The 23732-nt window shown below is 42.2% G+C and overlaps 1 protein-coding gene across 8 annotated transcripts in view; it reads right to left on the reverse strand.

Moving 5' to 3' along the window:
* Nucleotides 1-29: 29 nt before the first annotated feature.
* The window catches only part of LOC119224825 (NACHT, LRR and PYD domains-containing protein 12-like), a 32186-nt gene continuing 8483 nt past the window's right edge, over nt 30-23732 (reverse strand). The window contains exons 1-16 of one of the 8 annotated variants that reach the window (XM_062562616.1): nt 19819-20083; nt 18387-18479; nt 17169-17201; nt 16852-17055; nt 14810-14932; nt 14623-14721; nt 14150-14263; nt 13335-13448; nt 9905-9983; nt 9525-9750; nt 7574-9371; nt 7306-7479; nt 5617-5790; nt 5097-5270; nt 3935-3981; nt 30-3785 (exon numbers count right to left, since the gene is read on the reverse strand). In XM_062562616.1, coding sequence (XP_062418600.1) covers nt 3154-3785; nt 3935-3981; nt 5097-5270; nt 5617-5790; nt 7306-7479; nt 7574-9371; nt 9525-9750; nt 9905-9983; nt 13335-13448; nt 14150-14263; nt 14623-14721; nt 14810-14898 — 3720 coding nt within the window. In that variant the 5' untranslated portion in view covers nt 14899-14932; nt 16852-17055; nt 17169-17201; nt 18387-18479; nt 19819-20083 and the 3' untranslated portion in view covers nt 30-3153. Of the gene's footprint in view, nt 3786-3934; nt 3982-5096; nt 5271-5616; nt 5791-7305; nt 7480-7573; nt 9372-9524; nt 9751-9904; nt 9984-13334; nt 13449-14149; nt 14264-14622; nt 14722-14809; nt 14936-15202; nt 15311-16851; nt 17056-17168; nt 17202-18386; nt 18480-19818; nt 20084-23732 lie in introns of those variants that run through there. The other 7 variants (XM_062562613.1, XM_062562620.1, XM_062562618.1 and 4 more) reach the window with 7 other exon arrangements.

The following is a 23732-nucleotide window of genomic DNA, read 5'->3' on the forward strand; positions in this document are numbered from 1 at the left end:
ATTTAAATGCACAAATGAATACATTAGGATTCATATTTGTAGATCGCACTGCATTTATTTTACGGATCGCTTCACATTTGTGTCTGGGTTTTTTGAGACTCGTTTTATATGGAGCCAAATCCAGGTCACACGTTTTGTTCATTTGTTCATTCATTCATATTTGAAGTTCACATCAAAACGTCATGGTCAAATATCCCCCTCCTAAAAATAACCTAAACACTTTGCAGATGAATTCAACACACAAACAGCGCTCCATTCCTACTCTTAACAGAGAACTACATTCCCTTTGAATCCTTGTTTTTTTAAACTATCATCCAACTTGGATCATATTTATTTCTGTTAACATATAGGAGTATATGCCCTCCATTGTGACAATCTATTGTACTTACTTTTCTATGCAATGTTATGTGTTAACGGCAGCCAATAGGATGCCCCTGAATAGACATGTGACCTAGGAGAGGTCAAGTGAGCCTGCGTTCAATAAAGACGACTCAGTTCAAGTCAACCAGCCATGATGCGCCACTTTGTGTTATTTGTTTAATAATGATATTCGGTCTAGCATTGGGTATGGACGCCGGGACCGTTGAGGGAACCATCTCTGCTAACAATTTCATAAAGTAATGATACAAAATATATCAGTGAAATACAGTTTGCAACCAATGATCACGTTTGACAAGGAAAAAACATCTTTGTAAAGTGCACATTAGAGTTGATCGATCATCCAACTTTAACTGTTTGATTAAATAAACAATTCATCTGAAGTTCAGATGGAGGATTTTGACTCAGATGCTGGATCATATTTATTTCATAAAGTGTTAGTGTGATTTTGTCATTATTTTCCGATTGCGATGAATGTTAAATGCAAAATAGACTGGTTTAACCCCATCGGTGACTTTGTGTGTTAGAGCGTCCTCTGCTGGTCAGAGCCAGTCACTGCAAGTATTTAATAAATGAAAGGGTGTTGTGCTAAAAAGGACATCTCAGCTGAGGAGCCGCTGGTCTCCGCAACAAACAGGCCACAGGACCATCTCACCACCATCCCTAGACCATGTCTGCTGTCTACGACCAGCCAAACTCGAGAACAATGGCTGCCTACAAGTATTAATACCGATCAGTAAAGGTGTGAAAGTCGGTGACCACGCCCCCTGGGAGTGGTCTCCTGGTGAGTTCAATGTAGCTCGGCTGTTGAAGGCCTCAGTCAATTATATTACAGTATTACATAAATGCATTTCGGTAGATTACATTACATTGAATACAATCATAACTGTACATTGGTATTATTCTATTGATTACAGTTTCAAAATGACAGTGGTTTTATAACATTCCCATTACTTTATTGAATCCAGAATCATGGTTGTATTTTGGTGTACACTAAATGCATTTTATCTATAGTTAATTTATGAACCTGGTCGTCAATTTTTTAATATCCTACACTCCCCACATGAACAACAGGTAGGTAGACTTGGTGCTTCAAACGTCATCAGAATGGTTCCAGGTTCTGACAGATACGCTGTCAGTCAAGTCCATGACATCCAATCAGCATTTGAGGTCTTCATAACACCATCAATGGAAAAGGATGTTTAATGGGGTGGGTGCCTATTTTATTTTAATTGAATGCGCTATTTATGTAGTCAACAAATTAGCACAAAGTTTCTAATACCTAAACCTGGGGAAAATATATATAAATTATCATATAATAATTATAATCATTTTCTGGGTGTTTAAATCGCTGGGGTCAAATTGACCCCAATGGTAAAAGGTGTTAGTAAATATGAAGGGAACAGGAGGGTTAATCAAAACACAGTTAATAATGCACAATGATACAATAACAAGCTGCACTCTGTGGATACAGACAAGACGTTAAAGTGACAATAAAATATGAAGTTATTAATCTAAACTCCAACAGACGTAACGTTAACGGAGAACAACATCAGTCACTACATTAAAACTTATGAAGACTCGTTATAGTACAGTTAAATCTTATGTATAACCGCTACGGAGACGTGAAAACCGGCGCAGGATTTCACAGAAGACTCGCCGAAAACAGGCTGCTCTCTGCGGGCTGAGACGAGCTGACCGCCCGGTGCTGGAGGGTCTGACGGTCCGTGAACTACACCTCACATCTCCATCCACGGAGCTGGGCTGGCGGGCTGACAGGGGGGGGGGGGGGTCGTCGGCCGGGCTTGCACAATTTCTTTTTTTCTTTGCACTCACTGCTCATTTTAACAGACAGGACAGCTCTCACCTCACATGCTCCGCTCTGGCCACCCGGCCCCCGCGCGCGCACACTGGTCTGATGCGTCACAACGTCACAACAACCAGGAGTTTTTCGTGCGTCATTGACTTAGCAGGCTGTGATTGGAAAACGGGACTGGAGCTGTTCCGGCCGGGACAAATCAAAATTGCCCATAATTCGGGATGTCCCGGGTAATACGGGACGGTTGGCAACCCTACATTTAAGACAGTAGACAGTTGTGTTTATTTTGCTGCCTGTTGCTGAGTTGAAATGCATTCTGGGATATTTGGCTCTCACAAGAACAGACGAGCCTGCTCCGATGCATGCCGGGTGAAATGGGCGGGGCGAGCCACATCCGGGTATTATGACCGTTCTCAGCCAGATGCGGACTTTAGAATTGGAACAGTACTCAGGCTGCGACTGATGACGTTTCACGAGTCCACGAGAACAAAAGTCCACACAAGAACGCATATTAAGAAAGGGCCTTTGAGTAGAATAGACCTTTTTCACAAAAACCGGAAATGCGTAATCAATGTGGAAGTGGACATCCTGTCAAGCATCAAACACATCAGGAGATAATGGAGTCTTCACAACTTCACTCACAGATTTACCTACAATTACATTTGCTGACGTTGCAAGACTGGTGGAGGAAAAAACTGTCTAAAAAAGAACAAAATAAATGAATGGTTCACATTTTCCATGAGGAATTTGTCCATCAGTATCAAGGTTGCTTAAGTGAGAGCGATCAGCACAGCAACATTAAAACACACCTCGCTGAGCTCTTTCAGACGTTCATCTGCAACACCACAAGTCCCAGAGAGCTGTGGACCCCCAGAGTCCAGACCAGCTCAGGTACCCCTCACCTGCTCCACCTGCACCTACACCCACATGAACCTACATCAGCTGTACAGACTGAACTATGTGGTGAGCAGAGAGGAAGGTTCTCCACCAGGAGGAAACTCTTCCTCTTGCAGAAAGGAAGGTTCTCCACCAGGAGGAGACTCTCCCTCCTGCAGCGAACACAGAGACACTGAGGAACCAGAACCAGGCCAGGACCCAAACCAAAACCCAGGATAAAGAGGTTCAGTGAATGTGGTGCTGAAGGTGTGGAGGTGGATCAGTGTGTCAGAGGAGACTCTGTAGAAGGACAGAGAACCAGCAGGACAGTCCACATACACTGCTACTCTACCAGAGGAGGAGGAGGAGGTGATGTGTGTTACTCTATTATTGTGACAGACATAGTAACCTTTATCAGAGCATCCCAGACTCCAGGACTGATGATTCCATCCAAACCAACAGTCTATACTGTTTCCTTTCCTCCTGATTCCTCTGTAACTCACTGATACATAAACTCCTCCTCTCCACTCGACCTCCCAGTAACAGTGACCAGTCAGACCAGTTCTACACAGCAGCTGAGGCCAGTAGTCAAATCTGTCTGGATGATCAGGATATGACTGAACCTCCTTCACACATGTCACCTTCCTGTTGTTGTCAGACAGTTTGAGTTTTCTGTTTACTGTGTTTGTGTCGATTGTGAGTTCACAGGAATCTGATGAGAGAACAAGACACAAACAGCTGCAGTTATTAATCATGTGTTCATCTAGTGACACTTTGATGATGACATCACAGAGGTGAATGAGTGATGTCACAGTGTGGAGATGGTTTAATCTTCATGAATCAAACTCAAAGCACACTTACACTTCCTCAGACCTGGTCTCAACCATCGGACTCCAGCAGGCTCCACCCTGAAAGGAGGAGGGGGGGGGGGGGGGGGGGGGGGGTCAGAGGAGTCTTTGTGTCACCTGATGGATGAAAGTCCACTATTTTCTCTCTTTTAGCTCTAATTTTGGTCTCCACCACCTCCTGAGTGGATTATCTGTGTCTCTAGCTGCTAAATGCTCCTCTATGTTCCCCAGCTGGTGACTCAGTGTGTCTGCTGGTTGCTGCTCAGCAGGTAGTAAACTAAGGCTTCATCACAGCTTGTTGGATGAAAACAGCTGCTGCTGGAAACACTGAGGAACCAATTAGGAAATGAGCTGCACAACCAAAGCTAGGAGCTAAAGTAGGCTAACTAGACTGACTATAACACTGCTATTCACATCCTGTCTCCTAGCAACAATAACACTGGTTTCTATCCTCTGTGGTCTTGAGGTGAAGATGTTACAGCTCAAGTGGGTCTGCAGCCACAGAGCACTGCCTGAGTTCCCCTAGAACCAGTCCTAAACAAACCTCTTTGGGCTCTGACATGTCCACAATCACCTGTTGGTTCTTCACCTGTAGTTACAACAAGTCCAATCGTATGATCCAGGGAACTGGCTAGAACCGGGCTTTGCACCAGGTAAATCTGAACTCCTTTAAAACACCAAACATTCCTGCTGTGAGGATCCATCAAGACGGTTTGAATGGACTTTGACGGTTTCTATTTTAATAATAGTGTCCGCACTAAAGGACAGCACACACTGGAGAAAGATGACAGTATGTAAACATCCAAGTGTTGTTTTATAAGAGCCCATAAACCTGCAGCGACGTTGACTCACATCAACCCACCATGATGCCATCAACGTGTCAGGATTCACCACTGTCCTCTCTTATAATGTGGAAACAAGACACGACGCCAGAGAAACAAGCTTTTCATCACCTTCCTCCCTGTTTAGGTTCATCCTGGCTACTGTTCCTCACTACTTGTGTCTGTAATGATGTTCTGATGTGGGACACAAACAGTTTGATGAGTCTCTGGTAGTTTGAGGTCAGCTTGGTGTCTCAGGGTCACATTAACCAGACTGACAGTGGGACAGAGAAAAGGTTTCCAGCTCTCCCTCCTCCACCAGACTGATGGTCTGTGGCTGCAGCCTCTTCATACCTGAGAGTCTCCAGTCTCCAGTGTGGATCCTCTAGTCCAGCAGAAAGCAGCTTCACTCCTGAGTCTCCTGGATGGTTGTAGCTCAGGTCCAGCTCTCTCAGGTGGGAGGGGTTGGAGCTCAGAGCTGAGGCCACAGAAGCAAAGCCTTCCTCTGTGATCAGACAGCCTGACAGCCTGCAAACACACAACAACACACATGTCACATGATGTGAGGGAGCTGTGAAGTGTGGAAGGTCACTGCAGGACTGAGATACTGTCAAATCATGGGTCACATTAACATTCTAACTTACTGACTGCTTTACAGTCACAACCAAACACTAATGTACATCAACAATCTGCTAGAAATATCGGACATTAGCTAATATTTGTCACATTATTTTAAAAAAAACTCTACAAGTTTATGAAAATATTTTGAAAAAACATTAAATTAAATCTTGCAAACAGAAAGAATATTATGAAAGTCAGAAATGTACCATTGACATAAATAAAGAAACCAAGTGGGCATTAATTAAATCCTGACCTGAGAGTCTCCAGGTCACAGTTTGGACTCTTCAGTCCAACAGACAGAAGCTTCACTCCTGAATCCTGCAGGTTGTTGTCACTCAGGTCCAGATCTCTCAGACTAGAGGACTGGGAGCTGAGGACTGAGGACAGAGCTTCACAGCTTCTCTCTGAGAGGTTACAGCCACTCAGTCTGAAGAGACAACAATCAACAAGAAAATTGACATTTAAGTTAAAATGAAATCCTCCTTAATGATGAGTTTTAACTAAGATAAAACTAGTAAGAGCAAAAAGTGTGTTCAATTACAATGTCTACAATTTCTGTTCTACTTTAAACAAGAGGAAAACATCAGTTAAATGTGGTCTACTGTTTACAGGACGTACTGTAGTATCACAATCAGGATGAGGCAGGGATTGTTAACGTTGTTTATTAGTTAAATACAAAGTTAGGCTTCTATATTCTCTTTCTGTCTTATAGAAAGACAAAGAGGAATGAAACAAAGTGTAAAAGAGAAATTAATCTTCATCTTCTGAATTCATGTTTTTAACCTTCTTAATTAGAAATGAACAACCATCAAACTCTCAGCAGAATGTGACTGGAGACACACATTAGTCAGTCTGAAGAGACAACAATGGAGAAGAAAGGAATCATTTATGTTATAATGGAATCCTCTTTGATAAGTTCAAAATAAAAAAAACAGTAAGTGCAAAGAACATTTGTTCTGTGGAAGTGTTTTAACAGTCATTTCTGTTCTTGTTTAAAGAGGAAATGATCAGTAATTGTGCTTTACTGTTTATAAGAAGTACTGTAGTATCACTAGCAGTGTGAGGTCTCAACCCTAGCGTGACAGCAGGAGGCTGCAAGGGGGAGCCGAAGGACGCGAACCTGCCTATTCCCCTGGACCAGACCCGTCTTTTGCCTCCTGTGTTACCGAACTACTGCCTGTCCCCGGAATTCCCGTATTGATTTGCCCCTGGATATAACTACTACCTGTCCTTCTAAATAAAGGTTGGAAGCTCTGATCTTGAGTCTGAGTCTGCTCCAGGGTCCATTCGTTACGAGCAGGATGAGGCAGGGATATTTAATGTTTATTAGTTAAATATAAAGTTAGGATTCTCTATCCTCTAACTTGTTTTAAAGAAAGAGAGAGAACAAGGGGAGTGAAAGTGAGAATTTCATCTTGATCTTCTGATGTCTTTTTTTGACTTTCTGAATTAGAATTGAACAACCATCAACTTCTCAGCAGATCGTCACTGTAGAGACACACGTTAAAGTCTTCAGTCTCCTTCCCACCTCCGCTTTTCATTAATTATTTATATCAAACATAGCATTGCAGAGCTTAAATAAGAGGAACAACAGGATGAATCTGATGCTTTATCGTGAAAAACATTGTGTTTCATTTGCGTCTATTTTTTTGATCTAATGTGTAATAGGTTTGTCTGGTCCACAGAGTTCTTACGATATCATGGAAACAAAGACATGAATCCACAGAAATGGCTTTTAATCCTGAGTTTTATCTCTGACGTTAGTTCCTGTGGGTCCATGGTTCTGGTTTATTTCTGAATACATTATTTTTTTCAAGTATGAAATTTTGAAAAACAAATTCATAGATTGAGAAAGGGAGATCCTTTTTACACTGTATGGAACTGATGGAACTAGTTTAGAGACATATTTAAGTCAAGGAAGACAAACCAACGTAAATCTGACCTGAGAGTCTGCAGGTCACAGTTTGGACTCTTCAGTCCATCAGACAGCAGCTTCACTCCTGAATCCTGCAGGTCGTTGTTACTCAGGTCCAGATCTCTCAGACTAGAGGACTGGGAGCTGAGGACTGAGGACAGAGCTTCACAGCTTCTCTGTGAGAGGTTACAACCACTCAGTCTGAAGAGACAACCATAATAAAATATGAACAATAATTTCAAACAATGGTATTTTATTTAAGTTCTGATGTATGAATCAAACTCTCTGTACTTACAGAGCTTTGTTGGAGGCTTTGACCACTGGCAGCAGCCTCAGAAGAGCCTCCTCTGAAGCAGAGTATTTCTTCAGGTCAAACACCTCCAGATCTTCTTCTGATGACAGTAAGATGAAGACCAGAGCTGACCACTGAGCAGGAGACAGTTTCTCTGTGGAGAGACGTCCTGAACTAAGGGACTGTTGGATCTCCTCCACTAGAGAACCATCATTTAGTTCATTTAGACAGTGGAACAGATTGATGCTTTTCTGTGGAGACACATTCCTACTGATCTTCTCCTTGATGTACTGGACTGTTCTTTGATTGGTCTGTGAGTGACTTCCTGTCTGTGTCAGCAGACCTCGTAGGAGTGTCTGATTGGTCTCCAGGGAAAGACCCAGGAGGAAGCGGAGGAACAAGTCCAGGTGTCCATTAGGACTCTTTAAGGCCTTGTCCACAGCACTCTGGTAGAGACACATTGGTTGAGTTTTGTCTCCAAAGACTTTAGACGGTGTTGTTGGTTCTTCTGACAGCAGATTGACACCACAGCTGATGAAGGTCAGATGGACATGAAGAGCAGCCAGAAACTCCTGAACACTCAGATGGACGAAGCAGAACACCTTGTCCTGGTACAGTCCTCTCTCCTCTCTAAAGATCTGAGTGAACACTCCTGAGCACACTGAGGCTGCTTTGATATCGATGCCACACTCTGTCAGGTCGGATTCATAGAAGATCAGGTGGCCTTTCTGCAGCTGATCAAAGGCCAGTTTTCCCAGAGACTCGATCATCGTCCTGCTCTCTGGACTCCAGTGTGGATCCGTCTCAGCTCCTCCATCGTACTTGACCTTCTTCATTTTGGAATGAACTACCAAGAAGTGGATGTACATCTCAGTCAGGGTCTTGGGCAGCTCTCCTCCCTCTCTGGTCTTCAACACATCCTCCAAAACTCCAGCAGTGATCCAGCAGAAGACTGGGATGTGGCACATGATGTGGAGGCTTCGTGAGGTCTTGATGTGAGAGATGATGCTGCTGGCCTGCTCCTCATTTCTTAACCTCTTCCTGAAGTACTCCTCCTTCTGGAGGTCAGTGAACCCTCTGACCTCTGTCACCATGCCAACACACTCAGGAGGGATCTGATTGGCTGCTGCAGGTCGTGTGGTTATCCAGAGGCGAGCAGAGGGAAGCAGCTTCCCCCTGATGAGGTTTGTGAGGAGCACATCCACTGAGGCCGACTCTGTGACATCAGTCAGGATCTCATTGTTGTGGAAGTCCAGAGGAAGTCGACACTCATCCAGACCGTCAAAGATGAACACAACCTGGAACTCTTCAAACCTGCAGATTCCTGCTGCTCTGGTTTCACTGAAGAAGTGATGAACAAGTCCCACCAAGCTGAACTTCTTCTCTCTCAGCACATTCAGCTCTCTGAAGGTGAATGGAAATGTGAACTCTATGTCCTGGTGGTCTTTGTCTTCAGCCCAGTCTAGAGTGAACTTCTGTGTTAAGACTGTTTTCCCAATGCCAGCCACTCCCTTAGTCATCACTGTTCTGATTGGTTCCTCTCCTCCAGCTGAGGCTTTGAGGAGGTCTTCTTGTCTGATGGTTGTTTCTGGTCTGGCTGGTTTCCTGGATGCTGTTTCAATCTGTCTGACCTCATGTTCTTTGTTGACCTCTGCAGTCCCTCCCTCTGTGATGTAGAGCTCTGTGTAGAATTCATTCAAAAGGGTTGGGTTTCCTGCTTTAGCGATGCCCTCAAACACACACTGGAACTTCTTCTTCAGGTTGGATTTGAGTTCACGCTGACAAACTGCAGCAAAAAGTCCTGAATGAAGACAACAAAGAAGATCAATAAGTCAAAGAATAGATCTCAACACTTTCCTCAGATAATGACTATGAATATATTCTGTCCATCTCTTGAGACATTAGTGAAGGTCTCATTCATCATCATGGTAAGTCTTTAGAGAAATCCTCTTACTGCTCTGCAGACGCTCAGCCAGCTCCTCCTGCTTCATTCTCCTCAGGAAGTGCACTGAAATCTTGCCAAATGCCTCTCTGCTCCTCCTCTGCTCTTCATCCTCACCATCCACCACCTCCTTTTCCTCCCTCCGACTCACTAAGCATTCTGGGTAATCTGAACTCGCAACCTTCTGGATCTTCTTCAGCTCGTTCTTCACAAACACGAGGATGTTCTCCTCCAGCAGCTGGAACAGAACATTCTATGAATGACACAAACTAGAACCATGGAAGCCACCATCAGGTTCATGTTGGACAGACGGACAATCCACTGGTCTACAAAGTGCAGCATGGAGATGATGGTGAACTGAGAGATGTTAAAGTAGTTGTTCATGTACACACCATGAAGATGGAGTCCAGGTGTGTTTGATGCTGCTGGGCAGACTGACCTGTGGGAACCTCTGAGCTCTCCTGGTCCTCTCTGTGGAGGAACATCAACCATCACGTGGTGTTTATACCATCAACACCAATACAACAAGTAGTTAAAGATATTGGCTTCTGTCATGATTAATCATCATGAAAACCAGATGCTGAAGACTGTCACTGATGACAGATTATTAGTTGAGTTTATTCTAATCACATGTTCAGTCCCAGTATCTGTCTCCAGAAACCTGCAGCTGTCTCAAGATGTGACCTCTCTGATCCTGATGTGCAGGAACTAGCTCACATTGTGTTTACATCAGAGAATGTTTACAGTTAATGATTCACACTTAAACACATACATTGATCAGCTGTCCCCAACCCCTGGACCAGTCCGAGGGTCATTTGGTAACGGCTGCAGAGAAAGTGTTAGAAACTACATGCATTTTGCCCTCCACCCCACAGGAGGCACCATGTGGTGAGTCACCTCCCACACCATAGATAGAGGCCTGGTTGAGGCCAACTTCCTGTTTGTATCCTGACATCAGTGTTTGGTCAGTTTTCATGTGTCTGTTTGAATCAGTCCAACGTAAGTAGAGCTTTTTTGTTTATCCATATTACAATGTAGCTTAGTTTGTACATGATTTGATTTGTTTGTTAGGACCTGTTGACTGACTGACCTATTGTGACATGTCAAATGTTGTAATCTTCTTTCTTTCCTTTTGTATAGACCATGGAAATATGACGCAAGAAACTGAATAAAATGGCATGGCTGAATAAACGGCAAAGTTGATAAAACCTTGTTTCCTCTTGGTTTGTGGCTACAGTCGAACATTAAATCTACTACAGAAAGCATAAATAACTTATTTAACATTAATATAATATATAATAACATTATTTTTGTTTTATTTATTGTCTGAGTCTGAACGTTGTTTTATTTTGAAAAACGACTGGATAAAATCCGTCTATGACTCACTCTTGACGCTTGACTCGGTCATGTGATACGTTACCGCTAAAAGTAAACCCACAAGCTAGCAAAATAAGTAAAAAACATCTTTGGAAATTTTCTTTCTGAAGGTGAAAAGGCACAATGAGACAGAAAAAGAGCCTGACTTCCAAGAAAAAGAAAGCTGGATTTAACAGACAATACCAGGTGTCTTCCTTAAAATACGGATTCATGGCGACAGGTGATTCCTGCGCACCAAGCCCGCTCCGCATAATCTGCAGCGACTGGCTCTCTAATGAAGCAATGAAGGCTTCAAAACTGCTTGGCCACTTGGGGACAAAGCATCCTGCATTAAAAGACAATCCTTCAGAGTATTTTGAATGAAAACAGCATGAACAAGAAAGATAGAAGGAGGGCCACCACATCAACAAATGCGAGTGCCCTTAGAGGACCATACTTGGTGGTTCATCCTATTGTCAACAAACCAGGTGAATCCAGCGTGTTTACGTAGCTGCTGGAGATCACAAATTTCTGTGGCCTTAAACATATGTTTGAGACAACTCTGCCGGTGTTCTGGATTAAAGTCACGGCAGAATACCCTGAAATCGCCACAACAGCAATGGAAACCCTGTTGCAATTTCCGACATCCTATTTGTGTGAAGCGGGATTTTCTGCAATGACAGCAACCAAAACAAAATGACAGAGTACACTGGACACACTTGGGTGTCCCAGTCTCCAATTACCCTGAGATTGGACCGTCTCGTTGCAGAGGAACAAGCTCATGGCTCCCACTGATTTAGTGTTGTGGTGAGTTGTATTTTTCACGCACTTTATATTTGTTTTTGGGTTGTATCTTATTTTGAAGGCATGTTTAAACGTTATTATAGTGACGAGAGAGTTTTCGGGTGCAGAGAGGATGTTCCTCATGTTGTTGGCGTGATGTTACGCGGACGCTGCTAATAGTTGCATAAGAGTACTCAGTGGATTCACTTATTATATTTGGAGGATACCACAGTTTTTATTCCGGTCATATCACTTTATTTTGTGTATTTATCCACCACAGGCCGGTTCGTGAACATATTAGCTGTGTCTCAAAGTCGCTAGGCTGCATCCTTAAGGACGCATTCGTCGACCGCATACGTCACTTCCGCTGCGACTTGCCCGTCCCATTTCGGCGGCTCCTCTAAACGCCGTCGAGGCACGCAGACACATCGGATCTATCCTTTGCGGCACCACATATCCCATCATGCAGTCTGGGCCGACGAGGATTAAATGAATTCAGGACTGAGGCCGGTGATCCTACATCGAGGAAAAGTTCACTTTTAAATGTACCATAATAGAATTCACTCGAATATCTACCGATTAGGGCCGGGACTCGATTAAAAATATTAATCTAATTAATTAGAGGCTTTGTAATTAATTAATCGAAATTAATCGCATATATTATACATACAAATATTTGACCTGAGAACAGTGAGAAGTCATTTTTTTCACATGGATTTTTATTTTTGTTCAACCAATTCCAGCAGACAAGTGTAGCAATAGCATATTTAGAAATATAGTACTTTCAGAAATTCAGGTAGCCTATAGGTAAGTAGTAAGTAGACCTTCTGTAAACTATGTTTTTTTAAGTAGACCAATACTTTCAAGTACATTCAGAACATTGGTTATTTTTTCAGACGTGGACTTAGTTACCCTGGTCCTTAAACCAGTCATCCGGTGCAGTGTGGGTTGGGTGTGGGTCCTTGTACGTCCACACTAGCTGCTAATGGTTTTGCGTTGAGGTGATACTTGAGGCTCGATGTGAATTCCTTGTTGCACAGCTTGCACACAACCACGCTCTTATCGACGCTTCCATCCGTGTGTTTATTATAAGAAGATTTCCCATTCACGGGGCCACCCGACACGGTCTCGTCAGCTTCTTCGTTCATGTTCACTGTGGTTTGTTGTTGTCTGAAGTCATGGACGCTAGTTGGTGCTCCAGTATAATCGGTCCCCCGAAACTCATCCAGTGAGAAATGTTCCGCGGTGCAAAAATGCGTAAAAAATGTTTAATGCGTTATTTTTTGTAATGAATTAATCTTAATTAACGCGCTAAAGTCCTGGCCCTACTACCGATATCAATGTTATACAATATATAACCTCCCATTTTAGTTTATGAAATCCTCTTAAGTTACGTGACGTTGAGAGACAATGTCAGTAAGTAACCTTTTGGTTCAGCCTATGCAGTTGATGGAGGACCCAGCCCAGGTCTACCACGAAGGCTGCTGAAGGCTGGAGGCTACAAAGATGCAGCTTTGCGACTTTGGGACACAGCCACAGTCTGGCATTAAACCGGCACAATAAAGGTCGGGGACCACGGAGTTAGATGAAGAAACTGAGTTCTGTCACTTTAAACGATGCACCACCATTTCTGTAATTCATAACTGAGGATCAAAACAGTTCTTCATCTGCTTAAGAACTTACCCTGGGTCAAAAGAACGGCCTCCATCTTTAAAGTTTAAAGGATGACCTTTAGACTGATGACTCTTCATGGACACACAGCTGGGTTCAGGAGACTTTCTTCTCTGCTGATGTGAACTGAAAGAAACACTGAGATTACATCATCACATCATCATTTAATCATGAAGCATCAGCTCACATGGTGTTTGTACCATCAACACCAACACAAATATTGGCTTCTGTCATGATTGATCATCATGAAAACCAGATGCTGAAGACTGTCGATGATGACGGATTATTAGTTGAGTTTATTCTAATCACATGTTCAGTCGCAGTATCTGTCTCCAGAAACCTGCAGCTGTCTCAAGATGTGCATGTATAGTTCAAAGTCTTACGAAACTACTCGAAACCTCTTTAGTCCGTCCCCTGACCTCCAGAAGTCTCCTTAGATCTTCTGAAACTAGTCTTTGGAACTTTCCACAGAGTCTACTGACAATTCTTTCTCCAAACCTCTGCATGGAGTCCATAGACCACGTCAGCTGGTCCACAGAGCACTAAGTTTATTCTAATCACATGTTCAGTCCCAGTATCTGTCTCCAGAAACTTGAAGCTATCTCAAGATGTGACCTCTCTGATCCTGATGTGGAGGAACTAGCTCACATTGTGTTTACATCTGAGAAGGTCTACAGTAAATGATTCACACTTAAACACACACAGACCAGTTAAATGAAGAAAATGAGTTCTGTCATAAACACTTTAAATGATGCACACAGATTTCTGCAATTCATAACTGAGGATCAGAACAGTTCTTCATCTGTTTCATCTGCTTAAGAACTTACTCTGGGTCAAAAGAACGGCCCCCATCTTTGAAGTTTAAAGGATGACCTTTAGACTGATGACTCTTCATGGACACACAGCTGGGTTCAGGAGACTTTCTTCTCTGCTGATGTGACCTGAAAGAAACACTGAGATTACATCATCACATCATCATCTAATCATGAAGCATCAGCTCACATGGTGTCTGTCCTCACAGAGACCAAAACAAGGTAAAAGTCAGAGAAGTAATATCTGGATGTGGACCACATGACTCCCTGTAGTGGTCTAGGTCTACTGGTCCCACTGAGAAGCAACAGCTCAGTCTCTCAGTTCACTGTTTCTTCACCAGTCAGTTTGGTTTAGTCCCAACAGGTCTCACCAAGTCCTCCATGGAGCTCTCCCTCCCTCACTGGACACTGCTGAAGGGCCCTGGAGCAAGAAACCCAGAACCTCCACCAGAGAGTCTGGTGGAGGCCTGAGAGCCTGAGACCCTCACCTTGCACCAACAGTGGCAGGGACATCTTGGACCGTGTACCGAATACGCTTAGTGGATACACGGCTGGGTCCAGGTCCTGGTCCTGGTCTCTTATGGGCCCTGGTCACACATGTAGAACCAGAGTCAGTGGATCAAAGACGTTGGGACATGGAGAAGAGTGGAGGACAGTGTGAGATGGTCCTCTCACCTCTGAGCTTTGGTCTGTCTGTCATGTTCCCCACACAGAGGGGCTTCAGAGGGAGGGACTCCCTCCTCTGGGTCCTCAGCCTGATTCATAGCAGAGTCCACACCTTCACACCTTCACAACAACCTGCTGGGAGAACTCACACATTATTTATCTTCATCAGGACAAACACACAGAGCTCATTCACCTCAACACTAAAGCTCTCATGGGACACTTTCTGTGTTATCGTCTGTCTGTTAAGGTTTAGACTTTTTTAAACACTGTTACCATGTCAACATGTCATGTAATGAGTGGTTGATTGCTATAGGACTGTAACTGTAGTTTGGGCATTGTGTGACCACAGTGCAGAGGCAGATGTGGTTCCAATCTCCTTGATGTGAGGTGTAGTTAACGGACCTTCAGACTCCTCCACACCGGGCGGTCAGCTGATCTCATCCCACAGAGAGCAGCCTGTTCTCAGGGAGTCTTCTGTGAAATGCTCCGCTGGTATTCACGTCTTTGTAGTCGTTATAAATGAGATATAACTATACGTTAAGTATCGTAAGAGTGTTCATAACTTTTAATCTGTTGTCTTAGACTGATGTTTGTTCACCGGTAACGTTACGTCTGTTTGAGGGAAGAGTTTAGATTCATAACTTCATGTTTAAATTTAACTTTAACATCTTGTCTGTATCCAGTGTGCAGCATGTTATTGTCTCATTGTGCATTAAAACTAAGAAATGTTTTAATTAAAGGCAATGAGGAGACCGTCATCGAGACTCTAAAACGGCACCATGTCAGCTTCAAAGAATCTGAATTGTAAAAATAATAAATATTTTCCACATAATTATTGTATATTTCTTTCTGTATGAAAATGTGTCTATTTAAGTGTTTGAAAATGTAAATATAACTAAAACCATTAATCCCTGCGTCATAGATATTAAATACTATGTCAATCACTAAGGATGTCACCTATCTAACTAGAGCCTCCATGATCACTGTATCATAGATATTAAATACTATGAGGTTAATCACTATTAATGTAGAGACACATAAGAGGTTCAGGTTTAATTAATAGTGATGTTTGTGCATTTAACTGTACGATGACACCACACTGATTATCAGCCTCTTGATGTTTGAGTAACAAGACAAACGGTAGGTGTGTGTGGAATGTGTTGCTATCCAGTAAAATATTTACTGTTTAATTGTTGTTACTGTACCCAACGTCCTCCTTTATAAAACATTATATGAATATGAATAGAAATGAGATCTACACCTGTCAGTGTAATCCAGTAGTTCAGCAGCACCACAAACTACAGCTGCTCCTCTTCATCTGCTTTACAAAGATGTTCGACTGTATAACAACTCTGATCTGATCCATTGAGATATTTTATTTTAATTATTTTATGACTAATTATATATATATGATTTCAAATTTTAAATGAGAATGAAACAAAAGCTTGATAATAGTAAAATACTAAAGAGTCAAGAACTATATTATAACGTATTAGCAAGACCACCTGACGTGGTGACGTCATCAAGTCAGCTGCTGTTCCAATTGCGGAAATGAGAGTTCTCTAGAACCCGTGAGTCCGTCTCCCGAGTCAAATCTCGCGAGAACGCAGGTCCGTTATCGCCGTCTCATAAATAATTATTAAGAAAGGGCCACTAGGCGCAAACGTCTTTCTATCAGCTGACAGTTATCGTTGCAGACATTCTGCTGTCAGGAGTCATCTGCTGACACTGACTTCTTGTTATTTCAGTGTTTCTATCACGGACGAACATTTTCACTTCCGCGTGCGCACTTCAAGCTGCAAACCTCTGGAAACACTGACACCGACTGTTGATTAAAATCCAAATCGGTCATTTTTAATTTCTTTGGGATTTAAACAATGAAAACAGCCATTTTCGTTTCGGGTTTGAAACGACAACAAACAAACAAACGGTGTTTTTCCGTGTTTTATTTATTTCGTTCTATCGTTTAGACGGTAAAATGGACTTTGAACAGGTTCACGGACCGTTAACACAAACTAAAGAACACGCTGTGTATAACGGGACGTACTCACAGGTCTCTGAAAACTTCAAGATGTCACTGCGAAGCTCTGACGACTTCGACTTCCTCTTCCTTTTCCTCTTCCTCTTCTTCTTCTTCTTCTTCTTCTTCTTCTTCTTCTTCTTCTTCCAATTCTCCTGAATGGCGGCTCGTCAGGTGCATGCCGCCCCCTACCGACCCGCAGTGTGCACACTGAGGCTCTACTGCCCTGCTCTCCCTCCGCAAGAACCCAACACATCTGGGTGATTGATTCATATAATCACAGATATTGATAATAAGTCTTGTTAATGTACTCTTGAGTCTGATTGACAATGTCACACACATTCTTACCTTTGTTTTGGGAGTGTTGAATCCACATCGATGCTGGAAAAATGCACGGCAGAACATTTGTTTCATTGGGACCATTCTCATACCCATTTACTCTAAACTCTTTGACTACAGAGCTTTTCCTTTATTCCGGGTGTATTCCCAGCATTCAGCACATCTGTTAAGATCTGTTCCTCTCAAGATCCCTTTAGCTTCACCCAATATGCCGTCACTCATTTGTATAATGAGAGAGCTTTTCACTACACAAAGTGAGAGCATTTCACTACACAAAGTGAGAGCATTTCACTACACAAAGTGAGAGCATTTCACTACACAACAATCACCCTTTACATTTAGCTTCAATATGGTTAGTATGAAATGTCCTCAAACATTTCTTATCACATTCAAATTAAATCATATTCAAACCACAAACCTAATGATTTAAACTCTGCCCCCCTCTCCATCCGTTGTCTGTATAGTTTCAGATGGACATGTTTATATTTCTCTTTCTGGTAAATAGCATATATCAAGACTTAGCAACTGACATCTTCACTTTTCAATACTAACTACAGCGTTTTAGATGCTACTAATCACATGACCAATATTCTTTTCCTTTTTCCTTATTGCTCCGTCATCAGCATACAGCAAGAAGCCAATATATCTTCCAGCATGGATGTCATTAATAATAATAGTAATAATAGTGTGGCGCTGATAAAACTACTGTGCAGAATCCCATTTAAAATATTAAATTCATCTGACATTGTAATACACGTCATCATCTTCCTTTATGTCAGACAGAGACAACACTTAAACGCTGTAAGTGCACTTCTCCCTTTGCTGAGCCCACTCTGGGATTTGGAAAAACATCTCTTACTTCCTACATTCTTTCATTAATCATCCATGTTTTTGCATATCGGTCCGTAGTTTGTAACCTCGTAACCAGGTTTCATATCAGGACTAGAACGGCCTCCTTCCAGCTTTGAGGCACTTTCCCATCCTATCAAATTATTCTTTAAGTAATGTTTCCTGATAGGTTGGATTGTTCAGCATGATATTACAGATCTGATCTCTTTGCTTATCTTGAGACATTGTCTCATTGTTTTTGTAAACAGTGGTTTGTCACCATTAGTATCTTCCATTTGCTGTAGTAAAGATTTATTCTTCACTTTTATTATTCTTTACCTTTTACAATCTTCACTAAGATTATCTGAACTGTGTATTTGAACAAATGTTTTATCTTACATCTCTGCTTTCTTTTCCTCTGTCACTGCTGGTGTTTCCCCATCATTTAGGAGTGGACACCTAATCCTGGAGGAGTCGGTGAAATCCACCGAGCTGTGAACCCAAACACACGGGATAATGAGCAGAACCGGTGGTTATTTACATGGTGGATGGTGGGAATGACAACCGTCGTCACGGAGACGAGTGACAGAGATAAACCACGCCCCCTTTGCGGCGCAACGTCTAGTGAATGAAGGAGGAGCCATTCCCAGGGGCCACGGGTGGCAGTGTCTAATCGTGTGACAGGTGGTCCTCACACGGGGGCACAGGTGCAATTGAGCGAGGTGATGGTGTATTTTTACCGCGAGATGAGGAACCGAATGCATATACAGCTGTTTGTTATGAAGTATAAAAAATAATTAAAAGGAACTTCACCCAAAAAGACCAAAGAGCTGAAATCTCTGGGTACAAACTAACTCAATTTATCTAATTGAATAAATAAATGAATAACAGGCAAAAACTGACAAAACAAGGCCATATTGTACTTGGGCAATAAGGTACTGGAGGTGAGGCAGTACTTTATTCACTGTTTCTGACAGAGTTGAAGCACAAGAAGCATTACTCTAATAATATACCACAATAGATCTCACCAGACTGTCATGTAGCTCAACTTAAAACCTTTCTTTTCAATAATTAAAATAAAGTTAAAGTTTTTTGTTTGTTTATTTTTTAGGAAACGTAGCACCAGTTGCGTCGTAATGTTTTCAGCAGCGCTAATGTGGTTAATTTATTACCAAACACCGCCGTCGTTGGTCCTGCAGCCATTTCCACCAAGAGGGAGAGGAAGAAGAGGAGGAGGAGGAGGAGGAGGGAGGCGCGGGTCTTGTGAGCATGTCGGGGTGAAATTCTCACAAGAACTCAACTTAATGCCCCGTCAGATATTAAAACACATTTGGGGGTAATTGATGAAAATGTATTCTTAAATATTGATGTATGAAGAAAAAATGATGCTCCAACAGAAGGGGCACTTTTCTCATCCAGGAGAAAAGGGCAGGTGCTTGAGCACCACTGGGGGTCTACCTGCACCTGTGCCTGGCCAAATGTGTAATCATTGAATGTATTGTGATGAAGTTAGGATCTGGTTAGATGAGTGAGGGAATCCCACATTTGTTCACCTGATGGAGCCAGAGAGGAGGTAATAAACTGCCTGGGCCGAAGGAAATCCAATACTTGGACTCTGTTACTCTGGTTAGACTGGGGGGGGAATCTCTATTTCGCAAATATTTACACTCTTGCGCAATTTACTTTGTAACTGTGCTTGTCTCTGTTAGCTATTAAATCGTCTTTAATTTTAAAACTGACACCCGGTGTCCTGGACAGATAGACCCCCCCACTTTAATCACACGTTCACAACCATCAATGATGTCATTCATCCAATCACAGCTGCACTTACTGATCTTGTAGACATGAACTTCCTCAGTGAGCAGCTCTCTTCTGTCCTCAGCAGGTCTGTAGAAAAGGAGCTTGGTGCTTCACTCCAGCTTCCATCAGACGGAGTGAAGTGACCTGAGAGTGTTTTTACTCTTCACTCCACTTGTTGGAGAGGAACAACTTACCCACAAACCAGTGTCACGCTGCGATGTCAATCATTTACCTTCATGACAAACTGCAGCTTCCTCATAAAGGACTTGTTGTTACAAGCAGGATTCAAAGGCAGTATACATGGGACCTTGAACCCTCTGGATCAGATATCTGATGTGCAAAGGATTGTGGGTAAGAACAGCCATGAAGAAGCCTGCTTGTACAGTAAAATGTGATCAAATTTAGAACACAAACTAATTCTTCCATCAACCACCAAAGGAGGAAAAAACACCAGCACTGTGACAACAAGCTGCAGGAAAGTCAAGAAAAATGTATATTTATATCTTCACTATGATTGTCTCTTTGTTGTAAAATGTATTTATTTTTTGTATTATTATTCTTGTTCATTTATTTAATTTTCATGACCACATCCCTCATCCCACTTGTTCCCGCCATTTCTTTTTCTTCTGGATTATTGCAGGAAATCAGATATGTGGCAAACACAAATTTCTGCATTTCTGCCTTCCCCTTTTTTAATTGTATCATTTTCTTTTTTGGAATCATATGCACACAGAAAAACATATTATTAAATCCCCGCCCCCTTTATCATTAGTATGGGAAACAGTGCACCTACTTTCCGTGTGTGTGTGTGTGTGTGTGCGTGTTCAAATGTTGATTTTTAAATAAATGAATAACTAACTACTGCTCACTGGGATGTAGCTGGTGAAGTTTTTCAGGTAACAGTTAAAGTGAAACATTAACTCCAGAAAGGTGTCCAAGATCCAACATACTTTTAAAAGGATACATCTTTTTATCTAACGAATATTCTGCTTCAATCCATATTTGTTGCAACTTAGCATTTTAAAATCCACATTTCCTCCTAAACAACACAGTCACATGTGCAGCAATGACATCATCACAGGAGAGTTCTTATTAAAGGTTCACATTCATTCTCATATGTAAGAAACCACAGAAGAAGAGCTCCAGAAGGCTGCAGAGTGGTACTGAGGTGGTGAGTTCTCGCCTCACTGGAGCCTTTCATGCAGCTCATGAATGTCACAGTGATTCTGTTCGTCAGATGGAGCTCTTCACCAGTACAGATGAAGCTCTGTGCCTTCTTTTGATGTCGGACATCTTGGAGTCTGTTGTTCAACCGGCGAGTTCTGGACTCTTGACTTCTTTGTTCCTCCTTACAGGCCAACAGAAGCCCTCTGGATCTCCTTCACCTGCTTCTAACTACGGATTCCGAACCAGATGTGTGGTCACTTTGCGTGACGGTTGGTGACGTAGCTGCTGGTGTGATACTTGTGTTTATGTCACATCTCCTGAAGTGAAGCCGTCCCAGTATCACCTCCACCTCAAAGTGACCCTCAAAGGGCCGCAGGTTCCAAAGCTGGAGCCTCTTTCTTGATGGTGCTGCACTACGTCTGAGAGAAGTAACACAGCAGGTGATCAACACCAGCAGAGTCTTCCTGAAGCAACACAGCACCAGCTCCAGCACCACTGGCCTCCACCTCCAGCTGGAATGTTACACTGTGAAGTCCTGAAAGGACTGGAACCACACAGAAGAGCTTCAACAGTGACAGCTGCTCACAAACCAGATTCCTACTGGGACTAAGAAGGTCTGTCAAAGGACACAATGGAGGTGAAGTTATGGAAAAACCCTCTTTATAAGTCACTAATCCAAGGAACTGTTTACCTGTTTAGTAGCAACAGGAAGCTGAGCCATGAATGTCACCTCTGCCTCAACCGGGCTCCCTTGACCCTCAACAACAAGCTTCACCAAAATCACTGTTCAAGGTCTTTATAAACCATTTAAACTAAAGATTAATATTTTACGCAGACATGTCAGCCATTGCTGCCGTTTGTTTTGAATGAGGGTCAAATGTCCAATCCAGTGTTTTGAATTGTCCAATTAAAGGGACTTCAACATGCAAACATATTAATCTTCAACTTATTAATAAATTCCAGTAATTTGAAGCATCGAACCGTTTTCCTTCCAGCTTTTTGTGATTGAAGGTTACAGATAGTTGTGTTCGCTGACCTGTGGTGCAACTAGAACTTAGAAGCATATATCTGAAAGATGACATAAAGATAAGAAATGTTTACTCTTGAATATGATTTTTCATGATTTTTTTCATGATGACAAAGGTCAGGAAGTAGAGGCCAAGCTTTGACACACTATATGTATATATGAAGCTGTTTGACCTCTGGTGACCCTTCTCCTTCCTTCCTCTGACACAAAAAACACACAAAGTCATGTTTGTTTGTTATTCTGAGCATTTCCAATCAGGATCAGCAGGTGTTTTTTTTATTTCCAAACACATCATGTCTTCTACATGTGGAAGGATCCCATCAGTCCCTCCAGAGTCTCACTTTGAGTCCCACTAGTTCAGAACGATGAGATGTCGCCTCCTGGTGGCTGAAGGAAGAAGAACATGAGCTACATCCTTATCTAAAAAAATACCAGAAGACAAAACCACTTCTCAAACGTCTCCAAAGCCATCAGATGGACCAATGACCCCCAGAAGAGGAGGAAGGACTGGATTTAGTGAAAGTAGCATAATAATGAAAACCATGCTGAAGAAATGCTTCTGGATTCACTTCATGGTTCCTACAATAGGAGACTTTGACAGAATTTACAACATGATTGGTCTCCTAAACATATTGATCAGTTATTGATAGTTCCTTAGGGGCCGAACACGTACAGGTGAGATTTGTAGTTGTTTCTTCACTCGTCCTCATCAGCGTTCCTTCTAGTAGCTACGAGGGCGAGTGACATCATCAGAGCTCATCCTGCCATGTCGTTTTATTTATTACTATCATAGATAAATGATCCAGTATCTTATTGTATGGTATCGTATCGAAAGTATTGGGTATCGTAATATTTTGGCAGGCATAGTATCGAAGTCATAATTTTTGTATCGTGACAACCCTACATCTTCGTTAGGCCCCAGAGAAACAAAAGTCATTTTACATTAAATGACATGTAATGTAAAATGACTTTTGTAAAATAAGATACTGGATCATTTATCTATGATAGTAATAAATAAAAGATCTGTAAGGTTCCCTTTTTACCAGCTTGTTCCTGCCAAACTTTTTGCACACTTAACAAATGTCATTCATATCAGTATTAGCCCACAGCAAGATATTAATGAAAAACAACATGGTAAAATCATAGCATTGATTATACACAGCTATGTAGGCCTATTGTCCGTATCTGACTATATGACTACATCGTTATTCCATAAGTAGGAATTACATCATTTTACAGATGTGTTTGAGGTGGAAAAAAACCTAAAGCTATGTGGGTTGGGTACATTAAAGATGGACACATAATTAAAGGGCAATTTCTCTTTCTAATATTTTAGCCACAGCAACTTGAAACAAACCAACAAATTGAGCGATTGTTAGGTCCCAACATCTAAATAATGATCTATTGATTCCTCCACAGAGACAACGAGCACAGCAACATTAAAACACACCTCGCTGAGCTCTTTCAGATGTTCATCTGCAACACCACAAGTCCCAGAGAGCTGTGGACCCCAAAAGTCCAGACCAGCTCAGGTACCCCTCACCTGCTCCACCTGCATCTACATGCCCCTGAACCTACATCAGCTCTGTTTGAAGATGTTACCATGAATTACATTTTTATTGTGGACTCCTTGTCATTCTAGAGGTTATAAAACAAAATGCAGAGCTTCCATTCCTTAGGCATTCCAATCTCAACATGTTTTATACTTATTTTTTTTTCTTCTCCCATTTTTCTTTTTGATTTTAACAGAA

The sequence above is a fragment of the Pungitius pungitius genome, chromosome 5, assembly GCF_949316345.1.
Source record: "Pungitius pungitius chromosome 5, fPunPun2.1, whole genome shotgun sequence".
NCBI classification, from domain to species: Eukaryota; Metazoa; Chordata; class Actinopteri; order Perciformes; family Gasterosteidae; genus Pungitius; species Pungitius pungitius.